Source organism: Diplotaxodon limnothrissa, linkage group LG19 (assembly GCF_057381915.1).
Source record: "Diplotaxodon limnothrissa isolate DT_005_m linkage group LG19, D_limnothrissa_male_GT1.1, whole genome shotgun sequence".
Lineage (NCBI taxonomy): Eukaryota > Metazoa > Chordata > Actinopteri > Cichliformes > Cichlidae > Diplotaxodon > Diplotaxodon limnothrissa.
This window is the reverse complement of record NC_140614.1, coordinates 20,588,160-20,608,192: the sequence shown is the minus strand read 5'-3', so window position 1 is coordinate 20,608,192 and position 20,033 is coordinate 20,588,160. Positions and strand designations below refer to the sequence as shown.

The following is a 20,033-nucleotide window of genomic DNA, read 5'->3' as shown; positions in this document are numbered from 1 at the left end:
TGTGTGGTCGTTTGTGTCAACAGACTTTAGTGCCCAAAAAACATACTACCTCTGAGGGTTTTTACATGATCTTTTAAACTAAATGGTTTTTATTTTAAGACTGCAGTAATTTTTCATTTTAAAACAAAGCAGGGCAGAAAATGAAATAAACACTTTTTTTTGGTCCGTGTGTCTGTGATTTCTCTCTCTGTTTCCAGGGGATGACTTTTCCATCATACAGCAGGAAATCTTCATGGTGAAGGAATGCAAGCACCACAATATTGTGGCCTACTTTGGGAGCTACCTCTGGTAAGAGCCAGCACAAAATGCTCCTGCGTAGTCATTTTACCCTCACAGTTTGTTTTCTTTTTTTCCTCACTCTCACAGCCAGTCGAGTGCATAACATTTGAGGAATTCATATGTAACTGTCAAAAGGATTTAACAAGCCACTGCCTGAAACTCACATGATGTATTTAATTACTTAGTAAACCTGTGTGTGTGAAAGTATGACTCAGACTCTTCAACTGGGCAGACGGGTGCTGACTAGGCCCTTCGGTGCCAGGATGCTATTCTTCTGTTTTAATGGAGTCCATGATTTGTGGCTGGTATTTCAGAGGAAGTTGGCCCGGTTCCGCCCACATCTTCCTTAGACTTCCAGCAGGTTTAAATGGAATAAAAGCCTCTGAACTATTTTATTTGGCTATTCGTGCAGAGAGCTGTATGTCTTATCTCAGCAGGCATGTCTTATGTGGCGTTGCCACACAGAGCTCAACTGGATACAGTAAAGCGTTAATGAGCAATGAACTGTGCATTAATTATTATAAAACTACCTTAATTTAATCAAAGGAACCCCTGTTTATCTGGGGAAATTTTAAGTTTCCTGTTGACCCCTTTAGTTACCTGAAATGGTTTCCATGACCACCTAAATGTTGAGTGAAACAAGGTGGCAGTGAGCAACCCCTCTACTGGTTCACGTGTCGTTTTTATTAGGACTGCAACCATTCTCTAAATTATAAGGCCTTGTTACTGTTTTTGGTCTGTTTTTATATGTTTTTTAGGGTGTAGCGTGTGAACAACAAAGCTGAGAGAAAACTTCTCACCACAGCAGCGATCGCTTGTTGTATTTTCAGCACACGCTTTACCTGAAGGCTTTTTAGATGTTCAGCTTTCATGTGAAACAGGAAGAAACTTTCTATGGAGGATTCATTTCCAGTTTCAGAACTCTTACACCTCTTATTCTTAGTTGTTTTTTATCAGGGAGCAATTTTATTTTATTTTTTCTAAAACAAGCTTCGCAGCTTCTCAAAATGTTTGTTTGCTCTGGTGTATTTTGTGACTGCATAAGTGGTTAAAATGTTCTTAATTCTGCTTTTTTTTTCTAGTCGAGAGAAACTTTGGATATGCATGGAGTACTGCGGGGGAGGATCTCTGCAGGACATCTATCATGGTGAGCTTTAGTTTTATTCATACATGGCAAGGTGCAGACATGAACTACGTTTTATTGCTATGCACCTTGTGCCATCTCTGTCTTCAGCCCTACTAACATTGAATGAATGTGTGTAATAGTGACTGGACCTCTGTCAGAGCTTCAAATAGCATACGTCTGCAGAGAGACCTTACAGGTAATTTACTTGGAATATTTTGAGGAAACGTTACAGAGTTTGTGGTTTCAAATGTGGTCATTACGTAATGCTGTGCCTTCCTTTACAGGGTTTGGGATATCTCCACATTAAGGGGAAGATGCACCGCGATATCAAGGTACAATTGGTTTTTATTTCATTTTCTTTGAATGTGAATTTTGTCTCCTTATCGTGGCTGTTGTAATACATCACATACAAACACCGACCGTCTGATGATACTTTAAGCAGTAAATTTCAGAACATCTCAAGAAAAAGCAGCAGCACAAGTAGCAGTTTCAGTACTATTAATGTCAGCATGAATGCATTGGTGGCCCTCAAAATGGGGCAGAGGTCGGACATGGCAGCATAGGTGTAAAACCAAAGTCACAGGAAAAGCATAACTGGGTGTGCTTGCTCGGAAGCATGTGACTGATGCTACTTTTGCACTTTTGAGCTGAAGTTAACTTTGCTCGATGCATGCACTAAAGCCTGGAACTTCGCTCTCATGTGTTATCATAAAGGTCAGGGCTGGATCTATTATCTTTTTCAGCTCTATGCAGCAAGCACTTCCTGTTTCCTCTACTCTCACCGCAGGATGCCACCAGAGACACCGTCAGTCACAGCCAGCAGAAACAATATTAGTGAAACTATTAAAGGCTGTGATACTACTCCAAGTTTACGAGACGCCAGGATAGTAACATGCCGGGTGTTGCTGAGAAATCTTTACACATATAAAGCTGTTATTGTGGTTATTTCTGGCCCTGTATTTATCTTTTTAGACTCTGCTTGAGCGACTTTACGTCATTAACATTATAAGATGATCCTTATCTGCTTTGATATAGCTCTTCAGTTCAATCTCTGAAACACTCTTTAAGCCAACTTTTTCTGATTGGCTCCCCCTCGCAAACAGAAGGTTTGAGGAGCAGGTGGGCGGAGCTCCTGTGCTCACAGCAGTACAGTGTGTGCCTGAAGTGATCATATTGAGATCCATAATAGATACAACTGTTTGAATCTAATGTACATTTTTGAAACGTTGTTTTACATGAGAATCAAGCTTCATTCTAATGTTTATAAATTCTTGTTGTATGTTTTTTAAATGGATTTTCTCAGCATAAATCAAATGTTTACTCTTTACAGGGTGCCAACATACTGCTGACAGACAACGGAGACGTGAAGTTGGGTAAGTTCCTCTTCAGCATCTTTATTTCATAAGAACCTGAACTCCTGAACAGCCTTTAGCTGTATGTGCATTACATAATCTGAAAAGCCCTGTTATCCTTCTTACAGCTGACTTTGGAGTTGCAGCCAAAATAACAGCCACCATTGCCAAAAGAAAGTCCTTTATCGGAACACCTTATTGGTGAGTGTGTCATCTGTGTAAAACAGGCCTCTAGGCCCTTGACAGCTTTTGTTAGTTTGGTTAAAGAGCGCTGGTGAAAGACTCTAAGCCTTTTCAGCTCCATCCTAGAATATTTTTCACCATTTTCTAGATGAAAGTTCAATGTCACACGCTATAGATGTGTAGACCCTGGTACATTCAGGCCTCTGCTCTTTCACTAAAGCTGACTTCTGCTTTTTATTCTAACAAATGAGCCACTGCTAAATCTCTGTCCTCACTTTCTTTAGGATGGCTCCTGAAGTAGCTGCAGTGGAGAAGAACGGGGGCTACAACCAGCTGTGTGACGTCTGGGCTGTTGGCATCACAGCCATAGAGTTGGCTGAGCTCCAGCCTCCGATGTTTGACTTGCATCCAATGAGGTATGTTTTACTTCCTCCCCATAAATGGTCAGTTAGAGCTCCCTTACATAATATATTAATACATTTTCCTCCTTGGCGTCATTAAATCCTCATTCCTTTATCTGCTGTAGGGCCTTGTTTTTGATGTCGAAGAGTAGCTTCCAGCCTCCGAAGCTAAAAGATAAGAGCAAATGGTGAGTGTTCCAAAGTAATCACAATGCTATTGTTGGATTGCGATATAATTTATACCTTTATACCTTGCTCTTAGATAATATGAATAATCGTTGTTTTAAACAAACTTATCTTATCCAACAGGTCTCCTGCCTTCCATAACTTTGTGAAAGTGTGTTTAACAAAGAGCCCAAAGAAGCGGCCCACTGCAGAAAAAATTCTAGGGGTAATAAATATTACTCTGGTTTTCCATGCGTGGTTGAAATGTTCAAAATAAAAAAAATATAGTGCAGTATGAGCGCTGATGTTTAAAAAATGTGAATGTTTTCGGAGAGTCTGTTGTTTTTTGCAGTGTCTTCTTCGTCTTCTTTTTTTCTTTTGCTTGTTGGCCTATGTTCCTTTGCAAATCTAAAACACCTGACAAACAAATAGAAGTTGTCATTCTGTCCAAATTCAGCAGAGCCTTATGAACCCCAGCTGGCCTCCTCAGCTTCTGTGTGGTTTGGCTGACGTTCTCAGTGTTTGGCTTGCCGTCAGACTCTGGCCTTGAACTGTTTTCAGTGTTTCGTATTTATTAAAGCTTATCTTAGTTTCAGCTCTTTAGGATGGGAGCCAGAGTTCAGTTAGCACCTGTTTCTAATTTTTAGGTATACAAGCACAGTGTATTCTCGTCTCATTAGTACAGCATGTATCTCTGAGGATAGTTGCATCCCAGAAGTCCTGGAATGTGATGATTTATCCTTATAGCTAGGAGTTGGTGATCTGTAACAAGCTTTTGGGGTAGAACACTACCTACAATCTGCAATCTGAAAAGAAAGTACACCCTCTTTAAATACAAAAGTTTTATGCATCAGGACATAATAAAAGAAATGGGGTTCTTTGCATGTCTTAAAATTAGGTAAATACAACCTCAGATGATGTCATTATTTAACAACTCGGGTAGTATTTCCCTAAATTTAAGACCTGATAAGGTCATGATTTGTAAAAAATCTTTGAACTGACAGAGAGTGTGCTTTCCTTTTCATCCACCCCCACATGAATCTAAATTCTTTGCTTCTATACCTTTATGACTCTTATGTGTCAAATTAGTGTCAGGTGTCTAACACAAACAGCTGTTTTCCTGTTATGATCCTGGTAAAGATCTCTAACTCTTTAGTGTTTCTCCCAGCATGTGTTTATGGCTCAGACGGGTTTGACGAGGAGACTTGCCACAGAGCTTATTGATAAGATGAACAACCCGGACAACCACCAGAATTTTGGAGAAATGGATGAGGATGACCTTGAGGTAATAACTGACTCCAAATCATATATAGAAATGTGTGTTGTTAGGAGATTGTCTAAGAAAATCAAAGCCAACCCAGTCAACAAGCTAGTAATCAGAAATATAAACACACAACTTTTATTTATACCCTGAAAATATTAAACCTGTAATGCAGTTCTTGGTACATGTTTGTTTGAACATGTTTGAACTTGTTGCAAATAACTGATTTAAAGAAGTACGTTAAACTATCACTTGCTGTTTGAGCTACACGACAGATTCTTATCAGTGAATGTAAATATTAGAATGTGTGACATGTTTTCAGCGGTGAACTATAACCAGCGAGCTTCTTTCAGGTCTTTCATGTTCCCCTAAAACTTCCCTTCCCCCTCTTCCTGATTCTCTCCAATGACATTATTATTCCGACTGGATTCAACATCACATCTATGTGGCAGCCAAAGAGGTGGTACCAGCGCTTTTTAAAGGACCATTGTGCTTTTCTCCCACTGACAGCAGTAGCACTGTCTTGGCCACGATGAGTGAAAAAACTCTAAAGGCTATTGACTGCAAGCAATAGAGCTTGTTGCAAACAAACAGCCACTGGGATGCATAATAATGTGATCATGCTCCAGAAAAGCTGGTCTCAGCTCAGCTTTGGCTAACCGTAACTCAAATTTTGTAGATAATCTAAAAAGATAATGCGATAACTAATAATTACACACTGAATATTATATAAGCTCCTAACATTTTACTGTCTTCTGAAGTGCTGCTCCCTCAATAAAAATTCTGTCTTTCACCATCAGTTTCAGGGAAACAGCGAAGTCAGACACACCATCCGCTCCACCAACAAGCATGCCAGAGCTGAGAGGACGCGCTCAGAGATCGACTGTAAGTGAACATCAAAGCTAAATGGATCATTAAGGCCAGCCCCTCTCCGCAATCGCTCGCTGTGCTTCTGTCCTGTCGTTGGTTTGCGTGTTAGCTGTTGTGAGTGGTTAGGTCGATCTAGGTCTGGTGGCATCACCAAGGGTCATTCCTTAAATCCTGCAGCAGAGGCTGGCACCTTTCCAGGCCACAGCATGTTTTGGCGTGTCTAAAAAAAAAGTCTGTGGATTCATGGAAGAGAAAGTAAAGTCGCTTGTGCTATTTTTACATGTTAAGTGTTGTCTCATCTGTTGCTCAAGGAATCCTGCAAAATAGCTTGTCTGAAGGGTCTCTGAGTTTTCCTAAAAATCTCAAGTTTTTAGCCAGAATTTGTTTTCAAGAATTTGGCGATGGGTCCAGTTGTCACAGTTCTACATCTTGCCCCCTGCCCCTTCAGGGAAGCTGTGTTTTTTTTTGTTTTTGTTTTTTTTTGTGTCGCCGTTAGTTGTGATAGATAAAGCCGAATGCAGTGTTGTGCCTGTTGTGTCAGTAGTTTGTGGCCATTTCTTCATTTCATCATTTTAGAATGACCTAACAGCTGCCTGGCGTTGAGATAGGTGTGGTATTTATACCATGCTGCATTGTGTTTTGTGCTCGTCTGTGCTGTGATCGCTTGTATCAGATGTACTTCTTGTCTGGTTTCTTTTATCTAAATTTCTCACTGTTATATGACCTTCCCTCCACCATGAAGCAAACAATGGAACAGACCAAAGAGAGCCACCCTCAAGTCCTAGCTTCACTGAGGGACACAGGGTGGATGCAGGTCAGTGTGAGAGTAGTGAGACAGTGTGTGTTTGTCTAATTCCAACCCTCACCCCTAAGATTTCATTAGAAATATGATAATGTTGTAGAAATGGAACACTCGGTTTGACATTTAAATGGTACTAATAAGACGATTTTGTCTGCATATAGTGGCTACCTAATGTAACTTCAGCTTTTTTGTAAGGCTGAATAATTTGGATATTGTGACATCTTGGTTCCTGTTAGGCTGACTGACTTGAAATTGCATTTAAATGACTAATCTTACCCTGACAAGAAAGCAAAGCTTGCCTCGTAAGACTCACCTGATCACTCGGCTTCAATTCTTTAAACTTTTTTATTGTTTTTCTTACCTCCCAACCTCCACACTATCTGGATATGTTGAGAAGAAAAACATGGGAAAGGGGAGGTGGGGAGGGATCTGTGGTCTGAATTCTTTAATACAACGCGTCTTTGTTAATGCGAAGGTGATTATGTGGGCTGATTTCTTTCACCTTCATAATTACAGCCGAATCATGTCGTATTTATACTGGACAGCAAACCAGACACCCTTATTGGATCAACTGTTTGACAGAACGCAACCTGAAGTCTAAACTGCTGAAGAATCTGTCCTGTGATGTATCTGTAATTCATGTTTCCTCACACTAATATTTCCCCAAAGGGAACAGGTCTGGTCAGCGTCAAGTTTAACCTGTGTCTGTCTTTAGTGAGCAACTCGTCTCGAAGCTACAGACCAAACATTCAAGTCGTAACATCGTAAATCAGTGAGGGATCTCTGTAGTGTTTTGGCAGGTTAACTGTTGTGGAAGCAGATGATCTGCTTTGGGTTTGTTCTTACACCTGTTTTTAGGTTAGGAAGGAATTTTTTCCCAAGTTTTCTGGTACTAATGCCCAATGTTGATAACTCCAGTGCTTTGTGTGTGTTGAAGTGTTGGATGCTGATGCCCTCTAGTGTCAAAGATGTGCGCAAAGAAAGGGAGAAAAGAAAAGAAACACCATCTCTGTTTTTTACAGTTGACAAGCTCCAGTTTAAAGCACCAGTACAGAAGGAAACTGCGGCTCATTATGAAACGGTGATTATCATGTTCTGTTTAAATCATTTTCTGTTTAACACTAATTTTAGTTTCTGTTTGTAGTGTGTGTGTGCGTGTGTGTGTGTGTGTGCGTGTGCGTGCGTGCGTGCGTGTGTGTGGAGTAAAAAGATATCAGATGATTAACAAAACTGCAGCTATGTAAATATCTATTTCTGTGAATGTATGCTTTTCCACAGGATGTCAAAGATAATGACTTCTCCCCCTGGAGTCCTTTTGCAGAAGGAGGAATAACAACCAGGTGATCCATGGAAACTGTTGTCATGGGAACTGCTCCCATTTACCCCCAGTTGTTCTCGTTCAGTCTCTACCTGGTTTGTCTTAGATAAATGCGCCTCATGAGGCTTAACCAGACAAATGAATTTAAGGCAAATTAAAGATTTGTTGTTGTTTGGATTTCACATCGTCTGAGTTTGTTTTGTTTGTTTTTTTACTTTGAGACAGTCAAAACATGTTAGTCCTAAAGAAACTACTCATTCTTGATTCTCTGTGTATATAGATTTTCTTCACTGTGTCTCATATTAACATGCTTGCTCACTGGACCTAACCTATGGCTGTACATGAGCTCACTCCCCTACTCCCCTTGCCCCCCTTTTGCACTTTGAAATGTCACTTTGGTCTTTAAGCTCCCTCTCACATGTCCATGTGCTTTGACTGTTTGTTTGTTTTTTGGGTTTTTTTTCCTCCTTCACCTTCTCTCTGTCCTCTTTTTGACTGTCGGTGTCGCTCTCGTCTTGTCCCTCGAAGGAGCCTTCTCAAAAGCGTTGAGGATGAATTGTTCCAACGGTAACACTAACACTGCATGTGCTGTAATAAGCTACGCCATCCAATCCACACCCTCCTTGCTGCGCCACAACCATTTTTTCAGCGTGGTCCGCCCACCTCCCTTTCTGCCTCCTCTTCATTCACCATGTGTGGTGTGACGATTACTGTAGATTTAAGCTGTGTGTACTACTGTTGTGTGAAGAGAAAAAGTGCTGAAATGTCAGCCTAACCATTTTGGGCTCAACTGCATTGAAGCTGTTTTGAAACCTACTTTTAACTGGTAGTTTATAGTAGTGGTCATAGTCATAATAATATCATTGTCCCCAGTAGGTTTAGGTCACCTCAAATGTGATCTAAAGTCTGTAGTAACACAGAATCTTCCCCTCATTGTTCTCATTCAAAGATAGGACTTCATATAAACATTTGCATTCCTCCTAAACCCAAATGAGTCTTACTTTCCGCGTTACTCATTACTGTTTGTCCTATAGGGGACACGTCGCCCATCTTGAAGATGCCTTTGATGATACGGAGCGGTGAGTTATGCCATCAGATTTAAATTTTATCATGAATGCATGACCTTTTGTTCTGCTGGTTTACACCTTACTGCTAAAAATGGTTCAATTTCAGATCAACCATCAAGCCAGGCGTTCCTCCTCCTCTGCCTCCAAAGGTAACACCTAAATTTAAAGATGTCTACTTTTGCTGTAATTTTTTTTAGGTTTAAGTAAAGATTAAATGTGTTGTAGTGTTATGTTTCTTCTCAGCCAACTTCAAGCACCTCATCAGAGGAAATGGGCCTTAACGATGAGAGGTCTGTGACAGTAAAGAGGTTCCCTAACTCGGAGAATGGACCGAGCCAAGTGGCTCGCAGACAGAGCACACCTGAGCAGGGCAACAAGGTGGAGAACTCATCTCCAGACCTCCTGTCAGCCAGCGTCAGTAGCCCCGGCCTTTTGTCGCACTCCTCGGATCCTGGTGAGTCTCAGCATATCTGTGTCTATTTCTAAATCCAGATTTATTCACAGTATGAGTCTGCATACTTTGTCTTCTTCATTTTTCTTCATAAGCGCTGAAATGTTTTATTTTTTTTGCAAGCTCCAAGTAAATCTGAACTTAAAGGTAAGGGAGCCTGATGTAAACATGGTTGATCTTTGGATTCACACCCTCCTTGTTTGACAGCGTGAACTGATATTAATACTGTGTAAGTGTAATTTTACCTGCCTGGTTTTTCATTACAGATAATGATTCAGATGGCAGTGTGAATGGAGGGAGTCCCAAGCCACCATCCAGTGAGCAAAACCGGAAGGAGAAAAAGGAATTCCCTGTGAGTTTATAGTTTCTGATTGTAACACATAATAGCTACATTTAGTCTCATTGGATTAAGGATAAAATGTCATGTGATACTACAACATACAGCATACATTTGATACATGCAGTGCCTCCAGCTAGCTGACTGAACTCAAACTGAAACCTCAAATATGATGCTTTTCCTTTGTTATATCCAAATGTGGCTGGTTAATGGGGGAAACTTGGCATCCATTCATGTTTCATATTTAATTGACTTTGACAGGACACTCACACAAGCATTTTGTTCTTTTGCTTATTGTTCAGGCTGGTTTTAAAATTATGGAGCTAAGTTTAGGATAATTGTTCTGTCTTTTGCATCTATATTATCTTATGGTTTTCATTTCCTCCCCTCCTCCTTAGAAACCAGCTATCAACGGCCTGCCACCCACTCCTAAAGTACTGGTGAGTGAATCATTTGTATTGTCCTTCACGGTTCCCGCCGTCCCGCTTTCACTGAGACTGTTATTAAACTCTCGTCTGAGCTTCTACTGTACATTCTGTAGATATTTGGGGTCCACAGAGCTTTCTGCTTTGTGGTTCAGCTCAGCTCATTAAACTCTGGCTGACATTTAAGAGGCTGCCTGCTTTGAGCTGTGCTGCTTTTCATTGCAGATGGGAGCCTGCTTCTCTAAAGTGTTTGATGGCTGTCCATTGAAGATCAACTGTGCCACGTCATGGATCCATCCAGACACCAAAGGTACACAAAGAGCAGTGAGCATACCACACACAGAGGGTTTCGGCTATTTTACTAACACAATGTTGTTGTTTTTTAATCCCTCTTCTAGATCAGTACCTAATCTTTGGGACAGAAGATGGCATTTATACTCTGAATCTTAATGAGTTGCATGAAGCTACAATGGAGCAGGTAACAGCAGCTGAAACTTGCTTGAAAATGAAATTGTAATTTTTTGTGAAGCTCCACCCTGATTCTATTGCTTGGGAGTCTTTATGGGACGCACACAGATAAAACTGTTTTATTGATTTCAGGCAGGAATACACAAAAGCTGCTTTATATTATATTTATCATGGGTGTTCTACTGCAGCATAACTAAGGGATAATTCAGAATCCACCCATAGCTGAAAGCGTTATCAAAAATGAAAGTTTTCAATCTAATCTTAATAGTCTCCTGAATCCAAACTGGTTCCACAGGAGGGAGGCTCTGAAACCATTTTACTTTTAGAAATTCTAGGAAACCCAAGGAAGCCTGCAGTCTGTGAGCAAAGTGCTCTGTTGAGATAATATGATAGTATGAGGTCTTCGAGTTACAATGGGGCCAGATTACACAAGACTTTATATGTGAGGAAAAAGATTTTCAATCCAACAGGGAGCTAAAGACCAGAAGCTAATATATATTTTTATAGTCCCTTTTGGTACTCTTGTTGCAGCATTTTAGATTAACTAGGGGCTTTTTATGGAACTGTAAAAGCAACCTGATCAGCCTAGAAACAATGAATGCATGAATTAGTCCTGTATAGTTGTTTAATGTGCACATTGAAGGATATATCATGGTCAAAAATCACCGAATTCAGATCAAACCTCACTTTCATTTGAATTCAGAATTTGGAAGATTGATAGTAGCTCATCCAAGCCTTTATGGGAAATGGGAAATGGCTTGTATTTGTATAGCGCTTTACTAGTCCCTAAGGACCGCAAAGCGCTTTACACATCCAGTCATCCACCCATTCACACACACATTCACACACCAGTTTATATGCCTGTAGTTTAACTAATTAATTTTAATCTGACTTCATAGCTGAATATATAAAACACAGACGCACAGAGATGAGTGTACTATCAGAGGCCACGAGATCATTTGTAAGCTTTGCTAGTGCGGTTTGTGGAGTGCACTCTGATGTACTCTGCATTCTGGCTGAAACTCTTCAAATAAACCATTCCTCTGCAAATGATCAGTTAATTGTTTGATAAATACTACTAAGAATTTTAGAAATAAGAAGTTTGGAGATTGGTCTATAATAGCTAAGACCCCCAGTTTAAGTAATGGTTTTTTAAGCTGTGGTTTAACTGCAGCTACCTACAAAGTCTGTGATACATATTTTGTTAGAGATAAATCGATCATAATTAAAATAAATTATTCATGGGCTGGCAGTTGTAGCCTGCACAAACTGGTCACAAATTATTAGTTCCTTCTGATTGATATACGTCCAAGCTGATCACGTTCTTTTATCAAATTTTGACACAATCATGGCAGAGAGGAAGAAACGAGCTTTCAACATCTCAGTCAGTTTGGGCTTTGTGCAAAGAACACCAGCTATTTCGGAACTTGAGTGCATTACACAATTCTAATAAGCAATGTGAGTTGATCTTAGTTGTTTAAATAATCAGAAGTGTGTGCATGCATTGTAGTGTTTTTTATTTTATTTTTTTTAAGAATTTATTTTGACCTTTTTAAGTTTTCATTTCTCTTTCTACTTCAGTGTCAAGTTGAGACATAATGAGCTGTTGTACTGAAACCCTGTGTATACAGAAAGCAGTCAGACATCTGCTAAAGAGTCAGACTGATAAACAGAACCGATCTCGTCACTTTTCATCTTTAATCATAATCCTAAAGTTGGTGGAGCAAAACAACCGAAACACAATAAAGAGTTTGGTACATCATAATGAATTATTTGTGTTTTGAGGTGTGGAGAAAACTTGCTGAGCTCTGATTGGACAGTTTGACTGTTGACTCTGTTCTTTTACAAGCCAATGTTTAGTTATTGAATTATTGTGTTTGAATCTCTGTTTAGCTCTTCCCAAGGAAATGCACGTGGCTGTACGTTATCAACAACAACCTGATGTCTTTATCAGGTAGGTGATGGATTTATAACAACCTCCTGCTTTAACAGCCACAGTCATAACCTGCTGCTTCTTTGTCCTGTGTTATCTGGCTGCTCCCCTGAGGCAACACATCCGCTATATCTGTGCCCAAAAATAACTGTGTACTTTGTTTAGCCCCAGAAAGCCTCTCTAATAGCTTTATACTTGTAGCAGTGACCCAAGAGGGGCACATCTGGCTTTACGGCCTGTCCCTTTACTGAAGAAACGCAGTTATATTACCCTTGGCTACGCTTGCAAAGAGCAGTGTCTTCCATATAGAAATCAGATGTGCTAGCTATCATTTGAAACCAAACTGTCTTCAATTGGATGTCCCAACGACTTCTCCTTTTCTCATCTTAAGAGTTGAAGATGGGATTATGAAGCGTCAGGTCTGCTTTCGGTTTTACCTTCAGCAGTTTTGCACCTTGGTTTACTTAACCTCTGTTCTCTTCTCCTCTTCCCTTGGACACTGTCCACCCTCCTCTCCCCTGGCTTGATTTGATATTCTATTAACTGGCTTCATCAGAAGGTAATCATGACTCACATCATCATCATCACACTTCTGTTTTTACCCCTGTCCACATCTAACCTTTCTACATGTGAAAACTGCTTCAGGAGATCCAAGTTTGTCAAAAATATTTAGAAATTATTGCCCGTAATGAAACTGATGATGGGATACGCTGTGTCCCACGCTGTGCAGGTAAAACCTTCCAGCTGTACTCCCACAATCTCATCGGGCTGTTCGAGCAGATGAAGAAGCCGGGCCTGGCCGCTCAGTTCCAGACTCATCGCTTCCCTTTGCCCAAGTAAGCTCGAAAGGCCTGGTTTGGTATCTGAAACTCATAAATAAGATTATCTAACCGCATTTTCAGCAGGCGCCTGACACACTGTGATAAGATCACACCACTGGTTTTCTCATTTAAAGTGTTGCTGCTACGCCCATGCTGTGCAGTCTTTTTGTTGTTCTTTTACCTTTGTGACAAACTGCTGCAGCGGTACAGAGAAAAAGAGAACCACAGGCCAACTTCCCTGATTCTAGACGTCATCAGCTCTTTTAAGACTGTGGTCACGACAACTTGACTCTTTCTCTCCTCAGGAGATTTGCCTTGACAACTAAGATCCCTGACACAAAGGGCTGTCACAAGTGCTGCATTGGTGAGTGGCTTTTCCCCTTTAAACCCTGCATATTAAACCGTGTCTGTATAAAAGTTGCATCATGGCCTCCTTTTTTTGCCACAACATTTTAGTTTTGTATGCTCTTCTGACTTTTTGTTCTGATCCACAGTGAGAAACCCGTATACTGGCCACAAGTACCTGTGTGGAGCGCTTCAGTCTGGGATTGTCCTTTTGCAGTGGTATGAGCCCATGCAGAGATTTATGCTCATCAAGGTCAGTTGGTTATTTTTCTCACAGCAGAAACATGAACATCTCTAATTAAGCCTCTGCTTTTCCAGTAAGGTTGTGCTTCATAACTTGCATGCATGTTTGATTTTACTCCTTTGCTCCACAGCTCATTGTGAAAGTGTCTCCATAAGCATAATTATATAAAACTGATGCTCTTGTACTTTAAACAGCGGAACACCGGTGATCATAGATAACATGTTGCTTCTCTCTTCCTGGCGCAGCACTTTGACTTCCCTCTTCCCAGCCCGCTAAAGGTGTTTGAGATGCTGGTGGTTCCAGAGCAGGAGTATCCTCTGGTGTGTGTTGCCATCAGCCAGGCCACAGAGCCGAGTCAGGTGGTCTGCTTTGAGACTATCAACCTCAACTCCTGCTCATCATGGTTCACAGAAATTGGACCAGGTAAGTCTAACATGTGCGTTGTTTTAAGAATTGTGGAAGAATTCAAGATGCTTGGATAAAAAAATTGAAGAAAAACAAAAGCGTGTGTAGCATTAGTGAACTGATGGCAAATCCAGTAGTGTTGCAAAATAAACTAAGTAATAGAAGAAAGAGTTGGAGAGCAGGACGGTTACTGAGCACTTCTCTCCCCACAGGTAATCAGCAGGTGGACGCAATCCATGTCACCCAGCTGGAGAGAGACACAGTGTTGGTGTGTTTGGACCGTAAGTGTCTGTACACTGTACACAAACTGTATCAACCAGCATTACTACTAGTAGCAAGATCCCTGCGGCACTTTTTCAAATTCGTGATCGGATTTCATTCAGATTGGCCCACTCGCTGAGGAGAATACACATATACATACAGCACAACAATAATTATATTTCTCTCCCCAGAAAATGTGAAGATCGTTAATCTCCTGGGCAGACTGAAATCCAACAAGAAGCTGGCTTCTGAGCTCAGCTTTGACTTCTGCATCGAAGCTGTTGGTGAGATTTCTGAAAGGCATCAGTGTTTAAAAGAAGTTTTGGTTCTGGAAAATGTTTCTTGTTAGTAAAAGATTACATTTCTTAATTTTAAAGGAAGTGTTTTATAAACTCCAGTGCGAAACAGATTTATAATAATTTTTTGGACATTTTCATTGGACAGGGACAGTAGAGCACAGACAGGAAACCATTAATGACACATATGTCTGTGAAGGTTCTCAGTCATCCAGGTCATCGTAGTCAAAGGAGCTTGCAAAGAAAAGCGTCTGGACTTCTTTAAGTTGCTTGAAGACGTTTCACCTCTCATCTGAGAAGCTTCTTCAGTTCTAAGGTCAAATGGTGGGGAGTCCCAGATATAAACCTAGTGGGAGTAACCCCCCACAGAGGGACAAAAGGACCCCCTGATGATGATTAGAGGATCATCAGGGGGTCCTTTTGTGACACACAGGAAATGGTCCAGAGTCAAAGCCAGGACCCCACTCGGCACTTAGGTCACCCAACCAGCCGAGTGAGCTGTAAAGCAGCGCCCCAGTTATAAGCGCAGACTGAAGTTGTAAAAAAGGGCTGTGTAAATGTATCATAGCATTAAATTGATTAGTCTTGGGTAATGTTTGACCTGTTTGTGCACTAACACACAGTTTCCTCTGTATTGTAACAGTGTGCCTTCAGGACAGCGTTCTGGCCTTTTGGAAACATGGCATGCAAGGAAAGAGCTTCAAGTCCAATGAGGTAAAATACAGTCATTTTAATCACCCTGGGGAGAAAAATAAAACCTGCTTTTTTTTCTTTTTCTTTTTCTTGTGCTCTTAACAAGAACCGTGATATTTAAAATTTCACCATCATTTTCATGGTTCCTCAATAGGTGCCAGGGTGGAAACTGTGAATGCAGTATGTGTTAACATCCTTGACACAGGCTTGTGTGCTGTACACATGAACAAACACCTCTCTCTCCTGTCAACAAAGACCCGTAGTGTCTGTTTATGTGTGTGGCTGCAAGCTGTAGGTGATCCCAGGAGATTAGCCCTCAGGTGGAGCAAACAGCGTGTCTTTGTGTTAGAGCGTGGTAATGAATTTGTCCACCTTTCCACAGAGGGATTCCAAGCTAACCTGATCATGAGATGCGCTCAGCGGTACAATAAAAGTTCAAGGGATCGCAGAGAGGTGAAGCATTCTGCTTAAATGAAAATTGATATGGCCTTAGGGGCTGCCCTTTTGAAAGCTGGCTGTGTGAGACATGGTCCAGCAGCACTCGAATGAAACAGAAGGTCTGTGCCCTGAGTCCGTGCCCGGCCCAGCTTGACAGATCGACCATAGCAAGGATTTTCGAAATGTCAGCAGTCATGCAAAATTCATACTCAATCATAAGCGAAACCCGTCACACAACAGGGAGAAGCTGCTAAATAATTCAGCCTTTGTCTTGTTATGATTCCTGTGAAAAGCGAAGGCATTCAGAGGGGGGGGCGGGTCTGGTGATCCGTGCTTTCCTCGGTGGGTGCATCTGTGAACACCCGAGACCTTGTTCTCTTTTAGACTTAAACAGATCAGATCTCTCCCAGGGCCAAGGTCTTACACCTAGCAGGTGTCAGCCACTCACTGTCTCACATCTGTCAACAAGTTTTCATGACATGCCAGCATATGAGTGTTTTGAAGGGGCCCCTGTCCTTTACCCTGCATGGTGTCAGGCTACATATTGTGAGTAGAGGTAACAGTAAGCTCCAGGCTCATAGGTACACAGCAGAGATGGCACTGAGGGCTTGTTAAAAACATTAGATAGTCTGTTATAAAAGGGGAAGTCTGTGAATTCAAAATTTAAACACAGGAGATGGAGTAATTTGGGAATTCTGCAGATCTTTTAATAGCTGATAGTGAAATGAGAGAGGTGTGTTAATGAGAGAGGTGTGATGTAACACCACAGAGCCTTTCGTGTATGTCCCCATGCAGTTTAAGAAGCTTTATATTTTGTTATTCTTGCGCTACAGTTTACCTTCACTGCCAGCAGTACTTCTGATATACAGCCAGTTGTCACATGAGTGCGTGTGTGCGTGTGCGCGTGTGTGCGTGTGCGCGCGTGTGTGCGCGTGTGTGCGCGTGTGTGCGCGTGTGTGCGCGTGTGTGCATGTGTGTGCGTGTGTGTGTGTTTGTGTTTCTTTTGAAGGTAACCCAGGAGATTTCTGATCCAAGCAGAGTCTTCCGCCTCCTTGGATCTGACAGGTTGGTACAGATCCTTACACTTCAGATATGTCATCAGTAGAGGAAGTACAGCCACAGCCTACATTCCCTCCTCTTTTAAGCATCTCTGTTCTATTATTAATTGTTTTGTTTGTTTTTTGGTATTATTTTTTGGTATAGCTATTTATTCATCCCATAATTCCCATGAAACCTGTCCCGCTAGTTTATGACCGTTATCCCTCAGGTGTGTTTTTCCATTACCTGAGAACCACCAAACAACCTCCTCACCCATAACGTTTTGAGCAGACAATTCTCATCTGTCACTGCACTCAGACATTTACTTTCAAGTGTGTTACTTTGGTTGTCCCTCATCAAATCGTCTTATTGATTTACTTTTAGGTAACACTGTAGTAAATTACGATTGCGCTCTCTGTGGTGACTGCTCTCAGCTGCAGATGAAGCAGGATGTGATTTTTAGACTCAGTCAAACAGAGCATGCTCAAACTGGAGGACGATCTCCCAGCAGCACCTCTCGTTGAGCGGTGACTCCTGATGGAGCCGCCCCGACTTGTGGCACCAGAGCGAGGCCACTCTCTGCTGCCCAGCCCGCCATGTTTTATTCACCGCCGCCTGGGCACTGCCAGCCTGGTTTGAGTGTCTCTCCGCGCCTCTGTAATTTCATCTGATGGAACGGGCAGTATAGACTGCAGCTTCTCCGCTCAGCTGTCACCGCCACAAGGCCGATGGCATCTGAAGATGCACCCACTGCCGTCCTGATCTGGCCGTCATCTGACTGTTGATTACTTAACATGCATGACTCTGCACACTGAAACCACGAACATTATGCAACACGTCGCTAATGTCAGTTTCAGTGCAGTTCAGCCTTTTTTCTTTTCTTTTTTTTTTTTATCAGACTGTCAATAATCTGATCAAAGCTGTGGGTGAACGAAGTCAACCAGCTGTCTTCTCGTTGTTTCTCTGCATTTTTCAAACTGATCTTTGAGTGTTACACATAAAATATGCATAATTTTCATCACTAAAAACATCAATTTTACCCATTTTTATCAATTTAAAAAAACAATACAGTAACATAAGATTAATGCTTCACTGGGGAATCTACGTCTAGCTACACTATAACCCTTCTGAAATCTTACGGCATAATCTCATGTCCATCTCAGGTCAATGTAATTGTGATTTGCCTGATCAGCACAATCAATTCCTCCTGTGCTGTTTCGCCACAGTTTTTGATTTATTAGTGACAGAATAACAGTCACCCCCTTAATATGAGAAATAATAATCATAGCATTAAAGTAAGGACTCACAAATGTCAGCAAATTCCTGAAACGACATCAGGAAGTCAAGGAATGTAGAACTCCAGGAACAAACATGAATATGAAAAAGTCCCTGCATTTTATTTCTATCATGACTGACACCACATATAAAACACCAGGACACAACCACGTGGTAATGAACACGTAATGCACCAGCATAAATGCTAGCAACGTCAACCACTTATGTAGGTTACGTTGTAGGCTTTATATAGATTCCCAACAAATGTAAATCAGGGCTTTAGACCTTTTTGATCAGATTATGTGTGGGGAAAACAACGAGTGATAAGAAGAATCTTCCAGGATTTTAGATGATGAGGGAATGAGGGTTTAGTTGAAACACCTGGATCGTGTTGTAGGGGTTTTTGGAAAAGTAATTACCGGGAAGACACGTTGTTGTCAGAGCTGTGTAGACGAGAGGAAGTGATCGAAGTGGAAAATCAAGAGAGCAGCAGGGATTTCCAGTAAAAGCAAAGCGAGTGGGGGAAAAATGGCTTCCTTGCATTAAATGACTGTTGTGTAAAGAAACAGGATATTATGTTTTTCTTACAAACTGCTGTTCCTGTGTTTCTGTTGCAGGGTGGTGGTCTTAGAGAGTCGACCGACCGACAACCCCACGGCCCTGAGCAACCTCTATATTTTAGCAGGTCATGAGAACAGTTACTGATCCTCAGCCAGTGACTCGCCAGGTCTTTGAAAAGTGGATAAGAGGCCTCACTTTTGGGAGAAAATGACACTCTTAGACCTGCGTTTCTGTTACGAGAATTGTCCGGTTTAAAAGCGTTTTTGGGAGCTTTTGTTACTGATCACGGGATCTGCAGGTCAGTAAAAGAGGAGCCTGGTCAGTTCGGATTCATACGTAGCCTTTCACCAGCAAGACGTTAACTGTAGCCTCCGTCATCTCAAACAATGCGAGGACTGTTACGAGCAGGAGGAGAAGCAGTAAAAAGCTTGAATAATCATCATTACTTAGCGTTTTCCTCACTTTCCTGTTCTGTGGACTGAGTTACAAACAAATTATCTAGCGGTATTATTACAAAAGTGCCATTAAAATTCACAAGAATTGTGATTGTATTAGGAAACCATGGGAGATTTGTTGTGTTATTGTCTGTCACTCATAATTACTGCCAGTGGCAAACCTTAGTAAGCTTGAGAGGAGATTTTACAAGCTCTGTAGTGAGAATAATAGATCAGTTGAAACAGAAACTCACAAGTGCTGTGGGTTATTTAAGCAATATTTATTAACCTCATCTTCCGTAAGAGGGTATGTTGGATTTATACACGGTGACGGAGCGGTCTGCTGTGTTAAAATTAACTACCTAAGCAGCTTTCGGTTATTTTTACTGCTCTGTAATATAGTTGCATCTCCTGCTCTGCTGCATTTTTTTTTTTTTTTTTTTTTTTAGAAATTGGATATACTGTACATGCTTTTGTTTTTATTTTTCTTTACCCCCCCCTCTTTTATAGACCCTTTACTTATCATTATTTGCACCATGTAAGCACTTTTGTACATTTTTATTTAAAATAAAAAGACAAAATGAGGGACTGCTAGGTTTTATTAACATCTCTGCATTCCCTTTGCTTAATGTGTACTGTTTTTATAATAAAAGCTGTTGTTAACATGAGAACGAGCTGTGGGTTATTCTTGTGTCGTGAGATAATCTCTTGTTAGGGAGAGCAGGTGATGGTGAGTTTTAGTTTCCATTATTCCTCTTTTTTTCGTTCTGCTTTCAGTCTGATG

The 20,033-nt window shown here is 41.1% G+C and overlaps 1 protein-coding gene across 3 annotated transcripts in view; it reads left to right on the top strand.

The window, feature by feature from the left end:
- map4k5 (mitogen-activated protein kinase kinase kinase kinase 5) overlaps window positions 1-19,789 on the top strand; it is a 28,276-nt gene extending 8,487 nt beyond the window's left edge. Inside the window, exons 4-34 of one of the 3 annotated variants that reach the window (XM_085343463.1) lie at window positions 198-288; window positions 1,362-1,426; window positions 1,546-1,601; window positions 1,690-1,737; window positions 2,736-2,778; window positions 2,886-2,958; window positions 3,225-3,356; window positions 3,467-3,529; window positions 3,651-3,732; window positions 4,675-4,791; window positions 5,568-5,652; window positions 6,380-6,451; window positions 7,462-7,520; window positions 7,718-7,779; window positions 8,792-8,836; window positions 8,931-8,973; window positions 9,068-9,278; window positions 9,542-9,627; window positions 10,011-10,052; window positions 10,263-10,347; window positions 10,436-10,515; window positions 12,399-12,459; window positions 13,169-13,274; window positions 13,565-13,623; window positions 13,754-13,857; window positions 14,094-14,271; window positions 14,466-14,534; window positions 14,706-14,798; window positions 15,454-15,524; window positions 16,951-17,006; window positions 18,872-19,789. In XM_085343463.1, coding sequence (XP_085199589.1) covers window positions 198-288; window positions 1,362-1,426; window positions 1,546-1,601; window positions 1,690-1,737; window positions 2,736-2,778; window positions 2,886-2,958; window positions 3,225-3,356; window positions 3,467-3,529; window positions 3,651-3,732; window positions 4,675-4,791; window positions 5,568-5,652; window positions 6,380-6,451; window positions 7,462-7,520; window positions 7,718-7,779; window positions 8,792-8,836; window positions 8,931-8,973; window positions 9,068-9,278; window positions 9,542-9,627; window positions 10,011-10,052; window positions 10,263-10,347; window positions 10,436-10,515; window positions 12,399-12,459; window positions 13,169-13,274; window positions 13,565-13,623; window positions 13,754-13,857; window positions 14,094-14,271; window positions 14,466-14,534; window positions 14,706-14,798; window positions 15,454-15,524; window positions 16,951-17,006; window positions 18,872-18,959 — 2,525 coding nt within the window. In that variant the 3' untranslated portion in view covers window positions 18,960-19,789. Of the gene's footprint in view, window positions 1-197; window positions 289-1,361; window positions 1,427-1,545; window positions 1,602-1,689; window positions 1,738-2,735; window positions 2,779-2,885; window positions 2,959-3,224; window positions 3,357-3,466; window positions 3,530-3,650; window positions 3,733-4,674; window positions 4,792-5,567; window positions 5,653-6,379; window positions 6,452-7,461; window positions 7,521-7,717; window positions 7,780-8,791; window positions 8,837-8,930; window positions 8,974-9,049; window positions 9,279-9,541; window positions 9,628-10,010; window positions 10,053-10,262; window positions 10,348-10,435; window positions 10,516-12,398; window positions 12,460-13,168; window positions 13,275-13,564; window positions 13,624-13,753; window positions 13,858-14,093; window positions 14,272-14,465; window positions 14,535-14,705; window positions 14,799-15,453; window positions 15,525-16,950; window positions 17,007-18,871 lie in introns of all 3 variants that reach the window. The other 2 variants (XM_085343465.1, XM_085343464.1) reach the window with 2 other exon arrangements.
- The last annotated feature ends 244 nt before the right edge of the window (window positions 19,790-20,033 follow it).